Source organism: Muntiacus reevesi, chromosome 20 (genome assembly GCF_963930625.1).
Source record: "Muntiacus reevesi chromosome 20, mMunRee1.1, whole genome shotgun sequence".
NCBI lineage: Eukaryota > Metazoa > Chordata > Mammalia > Artiodactyla > Cervidae > Muntiacus > Muntiacus reevesi.
Window position 1 is genome coordinate 17,694,567 of NC_089268.1, and position 15,492 is coordinate 17,710,058.

Consider the following 15,492-nt stretch of genomic DNA (forward strand, 5'->3'; position numbering starts at 1 on the left):
CAGAGATAGAAGAAAGGTTCCTCCATCCTTTAAGGAGATATACTTGGCTTGTGGACTTGTGATGGTGAATTGTGGAGGGTCCATTCTGGGGGTCGGGGTTGGAGAGCTGAGTGTGAGGGATGATGGGTAGGGAGGATTGGAAGGGGCTGGCGGAGCAGCACCAGGGCAGAACCGAAACAGCCCCTTTAAGTACAATCTACCCCCTCCAAGGGCAGGAAGAACAGTCCTCGGGATCCTGGGGGATGTAATTGTTATCCATCCCTTCTCCCCAGTTCCTACCTTTCCTTCAGAGTCAACAGCACCTGCCAGCCCCACGCTTCTACTAGTCAGTTTCACACAATGTGGGCATTCTCATCGCCAATTTCATCTACGGGACCCCTACCCCTAGATCTCCCTGCTTCCAACTAAGAACCAGGTAGGAATCTGTGGGAACCCCACAGTCACCTAGCAAGGCATAGCTTTCCCAGAAGCAGCTGAAGGGGGAGAGGAAGCCAAGTCCCTTCAGTACCCAATGAATCCTCCCAATGGAACAGCCCTATTGGCCATTTCACACTAATGACCCCTGCCCTCCCCACTCAGCTCCACTCCCTGCAAGGGGATGCCAGGAAGTTCAAGCCAGGATAAGACTGGGCATAAGCAGGTTGAACCAGGGACCCTCCCACTGCTCTGGAAACCTGGTGAGTCTGGAGTCTTGGAGGTCTCCCAGGACCCCGGAGCCCTCAGAACATGGCACTTTTCCGCCTCTGCTGAGAGATCCAGCTACCGGGGTTCAGATCCATCTGCAGCATCTTCATCACCCACTTGTCACGACGGGCACCTTCAACGAACTCATTCAGGGATAGCTGGCCTGAGCAAGGAGTAGGAGAGACAGTTATGCCAGGTCAGGGAATGAAGAAACGGGGTGGGGATGTACACAGACGAGCCTGCGGTCTCAGGGCCTGAGCTTGGGCTTTCCTCCAGAAGTCTCCTGGAACCTCCAAGGGTTTCTTCAAGGGACTTGCTTTGCAAATGAATTCAAGTTTTACTTTTGCACGTGGGACCCTTGAAATGTTCTTTTGCAAATGAATTCATTCAAGTTTTACTCTTGCACATGGGACCCTTAAAATGTTTTTGAGGGCTCTTCTGGGTGTGTTCCCAGCCAACTGCCTCTTTGCACAGCCTGGGGCTGGGGCACTGAGCTACAGCGATGAGAGTCCAAGTACGTGATCCCATTTACTCCTTTCAGTTATTCTTATTTCCATTTTCCAGGTGAGGAAACTGAGATCAGGCTGAGAGGGTAAATGAAGCATCCTGGTCTGCCTGACTCCAAAGCTCCTCTTCTTCCACGGCACTTGCCTGGCAACTCCAGTAGGAGTTTTTAATCCCGCTTACAAGCCTCATGAGGCTTCCCCTGTGGCTCAGCGGTAAATAATCCACCTGCAATGCAGGAGACACAGGAGATGCTGGTTCGATCCCTGGGTCGTGAATATCCCCTGGAGGAGGGCATGGCAAGTCACTCCAGTATTCTTGCCTGGAGAATCCCCATGGACAGAGGAGCCTGGCAGGCTACAGTTCATAGGGTCGCAAAGAGTTGGACATGACTGAAGCGACTTAGCACGCACGCACAAGCCTCACATCTAGTGACAGCCTTGTTATTTTATGTTCTCTTCTCCACACCCATCTCACTGCCGGGAACTGTCTAGTCTAAAGTGACGTGGAGAAAGTGGGGTGACTGAGGATGGGGAGCCCCCCGCCCCTGCCCCACCATCATCTCTACTCCAGTTACCATCTCCATTTTCATCCACCAGAAGGAAGATCCTGTCCACGACCTCCTCGGGCGTGAGCAGCTTGCCTTGCTGCTCGGCCTCCATCTCCACACTGCAGGCTTTCTTCAGCTTGTAGATGGACTGTGGGAGGGAAGCCAGTGACATCCCAGAGACCCTGCATGCTCTGGACCCCCCCACATGACCCACGTCCCTCGGCACCTCGTCCTCAGCACTGCCCCTCAGTCTGTACATCTGAGGATCACGGGAGCCAGGTCCAGACTAAAAGTGACCTGTGCTAAGGCTGTTTCCTCAGGGTTTCACGGCCTAATTCCCACTGAGGAGTTCCTGGCTTTACCCACTGCCCCATTCCCACACCATTGGTGTTTCCACTGTGAGCATCAGAGCTGACACCCAAAACCTCTAACGAAGGCACAGTGATGGCCTAACCTCCACTTTACAGCAGAAGACATGGAGACTTCAGTAGGTCTGTGGGTGTGTGTGAAGTGTATGTGTGTGAGATAGGATGATGCGAGACACAGGTGTTTAGGCGGCAGGGATAAAGCACAGGTGTCTCCCTCACCCTGTTTCAGCAATGAGGCAATGTTCAGAAGTGAAAAGGGGCAGAGACAGACCGACGTGAGGAGTAACCTCAGTCCTTGGCTAGGGCTCTCCTAGGACAGAGGTGTGCACTGGGGGTCCCCACACCTCACTGCCCAGCAAGCACGTGGCAGAAAGCAGGCACCACTACAGGCAGCCCAGCATCTCCTGGTGGATGAACTTGAGCGAACCACACGACCTCCACAGGCCAATTTCCTTTTCTGTAAAATGGGCCAACATCTCCCTCCTTAGAGTGAAGTTCTGGAGAGTAAGAGGCTAATGAGGGTTTCGTGCAGAGTCTGAGCCAGAGCAGTTTTTCCCCTTGCTCATTCTTGCTACTAGTCAATCAGCTTTGTTGATCTTTCCAGAGAACCTACTTTTGCTTTCATTGACTTTCCTTGTGCGTTTGTGTTCTGTTTTGTTAATTTCCATTCTTTATTAATTCTTTTCTTTTGCTTTCTTTTCTTTTTTTTAATTTGTTGAGATGACTTCTTGGATTGTTGATTTTCATTTCAGTCTTATTTTCTAGTATATACATTTTAAGGCTACAGATGTTTCTGCAAGCTCAACTTTAGCTGCATTCCAAAGTTTTGTTATGTTAGTATCATTACTCAGTTCGTGATATCTTGTGTATGTGTGATACTGGTTTTTTTGATTCATGGAGTATTAGGAAGTAGTGTAATTTTCAAACAGATGGGGATTTTCTCATTCTCCTTTTGTAATTGATATCCAGCTTAATTTCTTGGTAGTTGAAAAGCACACTGAATGATCCCAATGCCCCTTCCCACCCCCAGGCCCAGGGGCCCCACTGCAGCATCCAGCATGCCCAGGTGCCCCCACCCCTCAGCAGACACTGACCTCCACGATGTCCAGCAGCTCCTGGCGGTCGATGCAGCCATTGCGGTCCTTGTCGTAGATCTTGAAGGTCCACTTGAGCTTGTGCTCCAGGGTGCCCCTCAGCACAAGGTTCAGGGCTGCCACGTACTCCAGGAAGTCAATGGTGTTGTCCTGCATTGGGGGTTGGAGCTGTGAGGCTCCCTTCAGCCCCCCACCCCATCTCCTGGGAGCACTGGTGGGAACTCTATTCCAGGTCACCCTGCCTGAAACTCAGGGCTTGGCCTTCCTGGTGCATGCTTGTGCCTCTGCATCTGTGCTCATGGTGTTCTCTGCCCCGGGATTCATCCTCAATCTCCATGATCACCCAGTCCCGCCTGTCCTTCAAGGCTCAGCTCAATGGTCCCCTCCTCCAGGAAGCCTTCCGTCTCACACCACTTCAGCCACAGTGACCGCCCTCTCCCTCTTCCGACACTCCCAGCTGTTGTTTTAGTAGTTAAAACAGTCAATCCTAAAGGAAATCAACCCTGAATATTCATTGGAAGGACTGATGCTGAAGCTGAAGCTCCAAGACTTTGGCCACCTAATGTGAAGAGCCGACTCACTGGAAAAGACCCTGATGCCCGAAAGATTGAAAGCAAGAGGAGAAGGGGGTGACAGAGGATAAGATGGTTGGATAGCATCGTTGACTCAATGGACATGAGTTTGAGCAAACTCTGGGAGACAGTGAGGGATAGGGAATCCTGATGGGCTACAGTCCATGGGGTTGCCAAGAGTCAGACCTGACTTAGTGACTGAACAACAACAAGATGGACTGTAGCCCACCAGGCTCCTCTGTCCATGGGATTTCCCAGGCAAGAATACTAGAATGGGTTGCCATTTCCTTCTCCAGGGGATCTTTCCGGCCCAGGGATCCAACCCACGTCTTTACCACTGAGCCACCAGGAAAGCCCAGCACCTACTGTCTCTTCTGTCCTCAACTGCTCTGTATGTGTGCCTCACTCTTAGCAACAGCCTACCCTCCAGGAGAAAGGAGAGGGGCTTACATTGCTTCTGTTTCTCCTCCACGCCTAGTACAGTGCAACTTCTGCCCAGAGTCTCATAACTATTTACAAATTTATAAAGAAACGATTGACTTAAGTCTGACTATAAGATTAACACAGTTTTGAAAGGAGATTAGAAAGCAGGACCTCACATGTTTCAAGGTTGGGATCTCAGCTCTCAAATCCCAAATCAAAAATGGGAATCATCAACTCCCCCAGGAGCATCCGTCATTCCCATGACTTTGTAATCAGAATGGCATCACTAGCCCAGAGCCCATCTGTCCCACTGGGTCAGGCTGAGTGGGAGCCTCAACCCCTGTTCAAGGGATGCCTGGGTGGGCAAGGTATAGACAACAGGAGAATACAGCCCCACATGAGGGAAATAGCAAAAGCTTAAGGGAAAACCAAGAAAATAAAATGAGCCTACCTCAACACCTCCAGAGCTTAAATCAGCATCCTTTATATAATTCCTCTGGTCCTCCATACTCCTCACTGTGTAAATATTTACCTAATTGAGGTCAGGCTGTAGCTATAGTTTTAGTTACTGGGTTTTTATTTTAAAATTTCCCATGCCTTCAAAATTATTTAAAATAATACATTTTTCTTTTTTTGAGGAGTACTGGGCAGTCCCTCTTGTTGGACATGGTTTTGATATTTTACATTACACAATGAACATCTTGTGCATACGTATTTTTTCTTATGTTTCTGGTAATTCCTGTAGGGCAAATTCTTAGCAGTTGCTATTTGTTCTGTTTTTCCCCCACTAGTCTTTAATGCACTATTTTTGTAGGTATATAAGTTCTATGAATTTTTAAATTGATGTGTAGTTGATGTACCATATAAGTTCTAGGTATACAATATTGTTGTTTAGTCGTTAAGTTGTATCAGACTCGGACTCTTTTTTGACTCCATGGACTCTAGCCCACCAGGCTCCTCTGTCCATGGGATTTCCCAGGGGAGAATACGGGGGAAGGTTGCCATTTCCTTCTCCCAGGGGATCTTCCCAACCCAGGAATGGAACCCGAGTCTCCTGCATTGATAGGCGGATTCTTTACCACCCAGCCACAAGGGAAGCTCCTAGATAGTTTTAAAGATTATACTCTATTTGCTGTTCTTATAAAATATTGGCTATATTCCCTGTGTTATACAATATATCCTTGTAGCTTATTTATGTAATAGTTTGTACCTTCTAATCTCCTACACCTGAATTGCCCCTACCTCCTTGTTCTACAAAATTGTATCACATGTGTAGACACATGTAGATACCAGTAACTCTCAACACAAAGAACCTCTCTTGTGTTACCTCTCAAAGGTCACATCTTTCTCTCAACCATAACACTTGGCAGCCGCTGTTTTGTTCTCCATCAATAATATTTTCACTCTGAAAAGAGTATAAAAATAGAATCATATAGTGTGTAGTTTTCTTTCACTCAGCACAGTGCCCTGTAGATTCATCTCATTCACTGTCAGCATCAACAGTTCCTTTTTTTTAAATTGCTGAATGGTGCGCCATTGTATGAATGGTCCCTGGTTTGCTTTCTGTTAGCCCATTGAAAGTTATTTGGCTTGTTTCCTGTTTTTTTTCCCCCCCAGCTTTATTGAGGTATAATTGCACAATAGCCTTTTAAAGAACACTGTAGAAGTTGAAGGCGTACAATGTGGTAATTGGTTGTCCTTTAAAAGACTATTTTCATTAGTAATTATTATTTGTTAGGCTTTCTAAAAACAGATCTTAGGTTTCTTTTTATTGGCCATGCCCTGGGGCGTATGGGATCAAACCTGCACCCCCCCTGCATTGGGTGCATGGAGTCTTAACCACTGGATCACCAGGGAAGTCCCTTAGGTTTCTTTTTAAATAAGAATTTAGTTAGGAAATTATGCAAAGTGGGCCATTTGTTTTACATACATCATCTCCCTCAGGTCTGCTATCCCCATTTCATGGATGAGGAAACTGAGACTCAGAGGTTTAATAAGTTGCCCAAGAAATCCCCACCCAGCAAGTGGCAGAGTCTTTCAAGCTACATGCCTTCTCCAGTTCATCAGGTTGGGAGAAATTTCTTACTCCACGCAAGGTCAATTACTGTCTAAAAAATGAACCTGGTGGCTAGCACCAAGGGGAGTAAAACACACAAACAAACCCCAAATCACCAGCAAATTTCTACTCTTCAGATCTCTAGATGTCCCCTCATTCTCTGTCTAGAACTTTCTGTTCTCATAACATCCTGTCTCAACATGATGCGGTTTCCACCGTGACCCCTCACCTCACATGCTGCTCCGTGTGGAGCAGCCCTCTCCTGACAGGCGGTCTCACGTGTGAGTTTACTGCAAACCCCAGGACCAGGTCTGGCACGCTCCCAGCAGGGGCTCCGCTCACCCAGTGCGCACGCGCTCTCGTCAGCTTCAGTTACCCACGGAGGCTGAAGATGACGGAATCGCCCGTCTACTCAAGAGCTGGAGCAGAAGTGACAAGCGTGTGATCTGCTCTGTGGGATTACCTGCCTCGTTTCTCCCTGAATTGGCTGCATTTGTGAACCAACCCTGACCTCTCCCCAGCACTCGTTACGTAAGGACCCTGAAGGACATGTGACCTTCATCCTCCCTTTTCCTCCATCCGGAGCATTACAGGAGCACCAGAGATGGTGTTACTGCCTCCAGCAGGAGGGAGCACAGCGCAGAGACCAGGTGCCCTACCTCCTTGCCACCACAAGACTGTTCTCACCACCACAGATCTTGATGTGTGAGCTAAATCTAAGAGCTCTTTTGACTTTATCTGCCCCAGAAATCTCAGATCAGTTGCTCAGAAATGAGACTTGCTGACTATAAAGGTTGTTCTGAGGTGGGAAGTGGAGTCGGGCAGGAGTTTGGAGACAAACACTAAGTGGGAAAAGAAAAGGAAGAAGGCTTAGCTTCTGACAGAGGAGCTGAAAACACCTGCTAGGAGAGCTCTTCCTTACAGCAGGAGGCCAGCTAATAAATAGAGAAGGGACAGTGGAGATAGAAAATGATCAACGGATGCCAAACCTGGGGGCTGATCATTTGACGAGTAATAGGAAGCTTACTTAGTCTCGAAGTATGAATACCTCCCTATAAGATGCTTATTAATTACAAAGAAGAAATAGTCACTTTACAGTGAAATCCGGCAGACACCACATAGCTAAATGATCGAAGGGACAAACCAACATCATGTGCCCTCTGATGTCACATGCTCAGAAGCACACAGCATCTCTTCTGGGGCATTAATTTCTTCCAGAAGTGTAACCTGTATCTCATCACAAGGCAACACAGGGTAAACCCAGATCACTGACTTGCCGTCTTTGAAAATGTCAGAGTCAAATAAGATAAAGAAAAGCTGAGACTAAAGGATCCAAAGGGCATCAGGTCCGGGGGCCGAGGGAAGGGATGGACAAATTGGGAGATTAGGATTGACATGTATACAATCCCATATGTAAAAGAGATAGCTAGCAGGAACCGCTATAAAGCATAGGAGGCTCAGCTTGGTGCTCTGTGATGACCTAGTGGGGTGGGATGCGGGTGGAGTGCAAGAGAGGGTCAAGAGGGAGGGGATATACGTATAAATATGGCTGATTCACTTCATTGTACAGCAGAAACTAACGTAACATTGTAAAGCAATTATACTCCAATTTTTAAAAAAAGGCTAAGGGGGAGATAGGACATTAAATGCAGTGTGTGATCAAACTTTAAAAAAAAAAAAAGGTTGTAATAGCTGTCATCAGGACAGTAAACCAAACATGAATATGGATTGTCAATTAGATAACAGAACTTATTAATGTTGAATTTCCTGAGTTTGATCATTTATTAGGTTAAGAGAATGCCCTTGGTTTTAGAAAATACATATTAGAATACTTGGGGTAAAAGGGTGTGATGTCTATATAATTTTCTCTAAAAATATATATATTTATATGCATAATATACACATATATTGTGTACATGTATGTATACATGTATATATATAGTACATCACACAGAGAGAATAGTAAAGCAAATGAGTCAAATGTAAACAATTGGGGAATTTTGATAAATTGTAAATGGGAATTACTTGCACTGCCCTTATAATTTTTCAGTAAAGTTAAATTGATAAATTCATGGGTGTGAACCTTGCCACATACTACCTGATATACTTGTTTACTTTTCTTCTGATGTTCAACACTTCAAAAAAATAATTTCCTCTCTTAAACAGCGCAACAGACTGCCTTCTAGGCAGGAGCGCTTGCCTGGGATGCAGGACCCCTGAGTTTAAGATCTTGGGCAAATCAATTCACTGAATTTGGAGTAACAACCTCGGCCTGCTCCCTTCCAGGGCTGCTGCTGACTCAGAGACGTCGGTGGAAGGAGCTTTGGGAAGGCTGAAACTCACTTGAGATCTTGAGAGTGTTCACCTCCAAGGTTTTTGTTGCCGCGATGATGCTGACCCCGCCCTACCGCCCCCTACAGGCGCAGAGGAGATGTGCACTGACAGTACCAGGGGCAGAAAGAGGAAAAGCGTTAGTCGCTCAGTCGTGTCTGACTCTTTGCGACCCCGTGGACTGCAGCCCGCCAGGCTCCTCTGTCCATGGAGTTCTCCAGGCAAGAATACTGGAGTGGGTAGCCATTCCCTTCTCCTGGGGCATGGTGGGACCTAAGAAGCGTTCCCAGTGATTCACTCTGAAAAGTGAAGCTCTCCTCCTACACAGAAGTGGGGTATTCACTGCTTTTTTCAGATTAATTATCTAGGTCCAGCTCACTGGCCCCTCAATCTGAAGGAGTCAAACAGGGGTTTGAGGCAAACTTAATGGTTTAAAAGACTGTGGAGGCACTGGACTGGGTGGCCTTAAATAATGACGGGGTTTCAATGTTTAAGGGCCTTCCTGGTAGCTCGCATAGTAAAGAATCTGCCTGTAAAGCGGGAGACCTGGGCTGGATCCCTGGGTCGGGAAGATCCGCTGGAAAAGGGAACGGTAACCCACTCCAGTAGTCTTGCTTCGAGAATTCCATGGACAGAAGAGCCTAGTGGGCTACAGTCCATGGGGCCACAAAGAGTTGGACACGACTGAGCGACTTTCACTTTTACTTTTTTCTATGTTTAAATTCAATTCCCAGGTGTACATTTATAAAATATATTATCTTCTTATCTCCTGGTGCCAACCATGGACTTGCAGAAACTCTGTGGATGGATGATTTCATGGAATCTTCCATGGCTTGAAGAGCAGAAAGAGACTTCTGCAATAATCCTCCATCCTCAAAGTCCAGGAAGGAGCCTCCTCCAGCGTTCTGGGCGGGAAGAGCTGATCTGTCTCAATTAGAAGGACCCCCAGCAAGGGGGCACTCATGGGCTGTGCCAAGTTAGCTCCGCCCATTAAGCCCCTTATCTTTAGAGCAAGGGGAGCCCTGATGGATGTGGAAAACCACGTCCTGTCCATAAATACAGGTAGAGAGGACCCTGGGTCTTTCTGCAGAGCCTCGCTTCAGCTCTCAGGAAGAGGAAAAGTCAGATGAAAGCGGAGAAATGGAAAGAAAAGATGGGAAGGAAGAATGATGGGAGAGGGAGAAGAGTTTGGAGGAAGAGTGAGACAGAAAAGGTGAGAGAGGATGGAGAGAAAAGAAGAGCTGAGGCCGAGCAGGAGGACTGGCGAACGGAGCTCCCACCGAGGGTGCTCCTTTAGTCAAGGATGAGCCCTGATCATCCTCAAGGATGAGTCAAGGATCGTCCCCCTCGGGGCACCTTACCCCATTCTTGTCGAAGGCTCGGAACATGCCCTCCACGTATTGGGTGGCCTCCTCGTTGTCCGTGACCTTGAAGAAGCGCTTAAACTCATGCATGAAGAGCGTGCCGCTGGGACACTCCTCCAGGAACTTCTTGTACCACTCCTGCAGCTCCGCCACGTCCACCGCGCCGTTCTCCTCCGCCTCCTCCCAGCTGAACTGCTGCCCCATCCTGGCCCCAGGATGGCAGGGAGCAGGGTCTCTGCCTCCTGCTGAGACGCGGCCGATGGATTCCTTTGGTGAGGGCCCTCTTCCTACCTCTCTTCTGCTCTGCCAGCCTCTTCATCATCTTCTGACCAACCGAACGGGACGGGCAGTGGAAGGGGTGGGGGGGGGGGGGCTGGCAGCGAGGGGGCGGGACCAGACCAGCTAAGTGCCTTAAGATTAGAAGATTCCCCTGGAAGGTCTGACCTCCAGTCGGCTAAGCTCCCCCAGCCTCACCCCTCCCTTCAGTATGATCAACCACTCAAGTAAGCTGCCCAGTAGATTCTGATAAGGGAGAAGGGGCGGAAACAGAGGTAGGCAGACGGAGGGGGAATTGGGAAGGCAGGCTGAGACCCTCCCATCGTACACATGGGCCCTGTCACTTTCGGTAGGGACCATGCAGCTCCAGGGAGGCCCTTGGAGACACAGGAGACTCTGATATCCAGGGAAGATGCACGTACACCTCCTAGCCCATAAAACAGAACAGCTGGTGAGCTGGGGCTGGCCCTCCACTTGGTCTAGTGAGAAGCAGCAGGATCTACAATGTGAAGGGCTCTGGGTGAGCAGCTCTGTCCACCCCCCCCCTCCCCCGTTGTCGGTCCCCAGCACCAGGGGTCCCCAACCTCCGGGATCTAATGCCCAATGATCTGAGGTGGAGCTGATGCAGTAAAATTAGAAATAAAGTGCACAATAAATGTAATGCGCTTGAATCATCCCCAGACCATCCCCTATTCCCAGTCTGTGGAAGAATTGCCTCCTATGAAAACAGTCCCTGGTGCCAAGAAGGCTGGAGACCGCAGTCCAGCACGATACCTGAAGCTCCTTTGCGGGCCAGACCCTTGAGTCTTCACCCATGACCCAGGGGAAGCTTGGAGTCTTAACCATCGGACTACCAGGGAAGTCCCTTCTCTCTCCCAGAGATGACTGTTCCACCATCCTTCCAACCCTTGAAACTTCCTCTGGCTCACACATTCAGCTGATGACCTTGTCACATCCTTCACTTCACGGAGAAGATGCATCCGACACGCCTCTCGGCACCTGTGCTCACACACCCGGCCTCTCTTCCTGGTTCGATGGACACAGTCCCTGTCCCACTTCTCCACCTGTCAGCTCCTCCACTTGTTTCTAGCTGTCACCTCCCTTTGCCCAACCCAGCACTCCACGTCCACAGCCATCCCTTTCTCTTCTGCACCCTCCACGTGTCCTGCGCTAACAGATCATTCCCATCTGCAGACGTGCCTCAACATTACCCCTATTAAAACAAAATAAGACAAAAATTCCTCCTTGACCCCACAGTCAGAGGCCACCTGTGACTTTCTGGGGCCTACTTTTGCCTTCATGGGTTATAAGATAAAGATTGATAATTAAATAGTAAATAATGATATATTAAAAGTGCTATTTTGGGACTTCCCCAGTGGTCCAGTGGTTGGGAGTCTGCCTGCCAATGCAGAAGACGTGGGTTTGATTCCTGGTTCAGGAACTAATATCCCACATGTCACAGAGCAACTAAGCCTGGGCACCACAACTCCTGAGACCATGTGCCCTGCAGCCTGTGCTCTTCAACAAGAGAAGCCACCACAAATGGAGAGCAGGCCCTGCTCGCCACAACTAGAAAATGCCTACGTGGAGCAACGAAGACCCAACACAGCCATAAATAGAAATTTAAAACATGAAAGTGCTATTTTATTTTTCGTTGGTAAAAAGAGGAATATAATACAGCTCCAGTCCAGACTGCATTATATTATTTTTGAAAGAAATGAAAACATTTAAATCAAAAATATTGTGGGCCCTAGACACGGTGCCCACTAGATCCAATAGTCCTGCCAGTTACTGCTCCCCTCCGGCCGCTGTCCTCACCTTGGCCCCCTCTTACAACAAAACCCCTGATGGAAGATGTTATTTTCTGAAAATGGCACTGCAGTGGGTCTGGTCTCATGTGTTCTTTGCATCCCGGGGAAGGGCCGATTTCTCCCTCTCTTCAACCTGGATAGGACTTTGCAGTACTCAAGGAAGAGAATGGGCTATGTGACGCCTAAGGTTGGGTCATGAAAGGCAGTAGGGTCCATGCCTGGCTCTCCCCCAGGACTTGCCCTCGGAACGCAGCCATCATGTTTCGGGGAGGCCCAGGGCTTCCGGGTGACAGCCAGCATCAGCCATCGGACGTGTGGGTGAAGGGGGCCAGTGAACCTGCTGATGCTTCCAGCCCTGGCCTTCCAGCCGCCCCAGCTGATACCACATAGGGCAGACCGTGTCCCCACAGAGCACTGACCGAACTGTCATGGAGCTGTGATGTGTTAGGCATTTTTGAAGGTAGCAACAGATAACTGAACCTGTTTCACATCCCCTTCTTTTATAATTTTGGCTGCACTGGTCTTAGTTGCAGCACATGGGCTCTTTAGCTGCAGCATGTGAAATCTGGTTCCCTGACCAGGGATTGAACCTGGGCCCCCTGCACTGGGAGCTCAGAGACCTAGCCACTGGACCACCAGGGAAGTCCCTCCTCTTCATTTCTTACTCTCTCCTCAACTTACTCCAACTGGATGCTCATCCTCGTCACTCCATGGAGAAGGCTTTATGATGACCAATTTTTCTTGCAGATTCAGCGCCGCCTCCCAGGTTCTTTCTTCAAACACTTTAGGGTTCAAGGACTCACGTGGAGCCTGGTTCCACTTCAGCCTCACTGATTGCTCATCTCCTTTGCCAGCACCTCCTCCTTTTAAACAAATCTCTCTGCTTGGGCTTCCCAGGCTTGTCCTCAGCATTCATATGTGCTCCCCAGATGAGCTCATTCACCCTGGACATCACACACCATTTGTAGCTTCCAGATTCAGGACCCCAGCTACCTACCGAAAATTTCCACTCAGACTGCAGACTTACCAAGGCCAAAGCCAACATACTGATAGCCTTCCTAAATCCCTGCTCAACCCTTCTCCACCTCAGTCATGGAATCACCATTTATCCAGTTGCTTAGGCTAAAATCAAGGAGTCATCCTGGAGTCCTCTCTTTCTCTTACATCTCCTTTCAGCCAACTAGGAGGTCCTTCTGTCAGCTCCACCTCCAAACTTATTCTTAATATAACGATTTCCCACCCCCTCCATCCCTGCAGCTCTGTCCAGGCTACGCCCTCTCACTGGTCCACTGCAGCAGGTTCTGCCCCACCCTTCCCATCACCCCTTCCTTTCAGTCCATACTAAGTAGCCAGAGGAGTGTATTCTAAAGGGTAAATCAGATCCTATTACTGTCCTGCTTCAAACTCTCCCACGGCTTCCCACTGACACTCAGGATAAAAGCCACACTCCTTCCCATGGCCATGATCTGGTCCCACCCACTTCATCTTCATGTTGCTCTGCCCTTGTCCTCAGACACGCCACACTCACTGGCCCTTAGCATTGACTGGTCCTGCTGCGTGGACTGCCCTTCTGCAGACTCTCATTCAGCTGCCTCCTTCCTGATGGTCTCCTCTCCTCAGAGAGAACTTTCCCAATCTCATCTCAAGTAACAGTGAAAGTATCAGTCGCTCAGTCGTGTCTGCCTCTCCGCGACCCTATGGACTGTAGCCTGCCAGTCTCCTCTGTCCATGGATTCACCAGGCAAGAATACTGGAGTGAGGGATCTTCCCAACCCAGGGATGGAACCCAGGTCTCCTGCGTTGCAGGCAGATTTTTTACGGTCTGAGCCACTATTAGTGGTTTTCATCCCAGTAACCACTCAAGTAATTTTGTCGTTATCCTACTTTAGTTGCTGCCTAGTGCTTAACTGCATATCTATGAAATGATATTATTATTTTTTCCCCCTAGAAACAGTGTTTGGCATGAACAAGGAATTCTTGGCACAAACAAGACTTGTTGGAATAACTGAGCAAAGTGCTTGGCACATGGTCAGAGTTGAATTCATGTGAGATATTACTTCATACTTTTACAAGACAACTGCCTTTGATTCCTTGGAGTGTCTGGGTTAGCAGATTTATGTTGATGCAAAGAGACAAGGTGATTTTGGCACTGGGAGAGGCCTCCAGTTATTTTCAACCCTGTCCTCATCTCAGAACACCTGAAGACAACATATGCTGTCACTGTGGCTGTGTGAAGATGGTGTCACCCCTATCTACCTCTTCACATTTGTCAGTATTTGGCCTGAGCAATTTCAGTTTCACTTTTCACTTTCACGCATTGGAGAAGGAAATGGCAACCCACTCGTGTTCTTGCCTGGGGAATCCCAGGGACAGGGGAGCCTGGTGGGCTGCCGTCTATGGGGTCGCACAGAGTCGGACACGACTGAAGTGACTTAGCAGCAGCAGCAGCAGGCAATGTTGAGGAGTAAAGGATGATAACTGTGTTCAAGAGACCATATGAATGAAACAGAACTTCATTTAGCCTCTGGCTGAGGAATCTAAAATTCAATGGGCTTTTCATGTGGGTCAGTTGCCCATGACCTGCCCTTATCTACCGCTGAGCTGTTGGGATATAAATATATCGTTTTAAAGAGGCTTAGGACTCCACAGACAATGATAGCTCGCAGTGAGTAACAACGGTAAGGCTTTAAGGAGGGCAGGGTTAGGAATTGAGCAGGGATTTGGAAAGGGAACTCTGGGGATCCCAGGCACTTAGCCCTAAGCCTGGCTCCTGGGGTATGGAAATGCATGTGAGCAACAAACCAGTCTACAGAGCCCGAGACAGGCCTGGCCTGCAGCCCCACAGCTGTCACTGCACCAGGCTTCCTGTGACCCACGAGGCTCCCCGACTGGCGCTTACACTCTCCTGTGGCCACTGTAGACAGTCAGGACCAATGTCAGCCTTGAGACCACAGGGATCCAGCTGTGGGTTATGCTTCTGGCCTTTATTCATGCACATTTACATCTTTTATTCCTTATTCCCCCCATCTCTTTATTTCTAACCCTTAGGGGAAATGAGTAGCATCCTTTGCTAATGTGCAAGGGGACATAAATCTAGATTTTAGGTTTGAATAGTCTGCCTTTAACATGTGGGCATTCCAGTACATATTTCCACTTTATTTTTTAAACATCTTTAACAAAAAAAGTATTTCTGGCTGCACTGAGTCTTGCTCACTGCGTGCGGGATTCTCAGTGCCCTGGAGCATGGACTCTAACGCATGTGTGCTTAGCAGCTGTGGTGTGTGGGGCTTAACTGTTCTGTGGTGTGTGGAATCTTCCTGGACCAGGGAACGAACTCATGTCTCCTGCATTGGCAGGTGGATTCTCAACCACTGGACCACCAGGGAAGTCCCACCCTAGCCTTTAAAAATTAGGTTCTAAGGCGGCTGTCTCTGTCGTTACTAACTGGAACTCATCAGT

At 48.6% G+C, this 15,492-nt stretch overlaps 1 protein-coding gene across 1 annotated transcript; it reads right to left on the reverse strand.

Moving 5' to 3' along the window:
• Nucleotides 1–719: 719 nt before the first annotated feature.
• On the reverse strand, nucleotides 720–10,150 carry GUCA1B (guanylate cyclase activator 1B). The gene is made up of 4 exons (XM_065913306.1): nucleotides 9,944–10,150; nucleotides 3,201–3,350; nucleotides 1,766–1,886; nucleotides 720–847 (listed from the first exon to the last, which is right to left on the reverse strand). The coding sequence occupies exons 1-4, from the start codon at nucleotides 10,148–10,150 to the stop codon at nucleotides 720–722; spliced, it is 606 nt and encodes a 201-aa protein (XP_065769378.1).
• Between the last annotated feature and the right edge of the window lie 5,342 nt (nucleotides 10,151–15,492).

Coding starts and splice junctions, on each gene's coding strand:
- GUCA1B (XM_065913306.1), bottom strand. CDS start 10,150: ATGGGGCAGCAGTTCAGCTGGGAGGAGGCGGAGGAGAACGGCGCGGTG. Junction 3,351..9,943: donor GAGCCTTCGACAAGAATGGG/GTAAGGTGCCCC, acceptor CCCCCAATGCAG/GACAACACCATTGACTTCCT. Junction 848..1,765: donor GGTGGATGAAAATGGAGATG/GTAACTGGAGTA, acceptor CTCCTTGCTCAG/GCCAGCTATCCCTGAATGAG.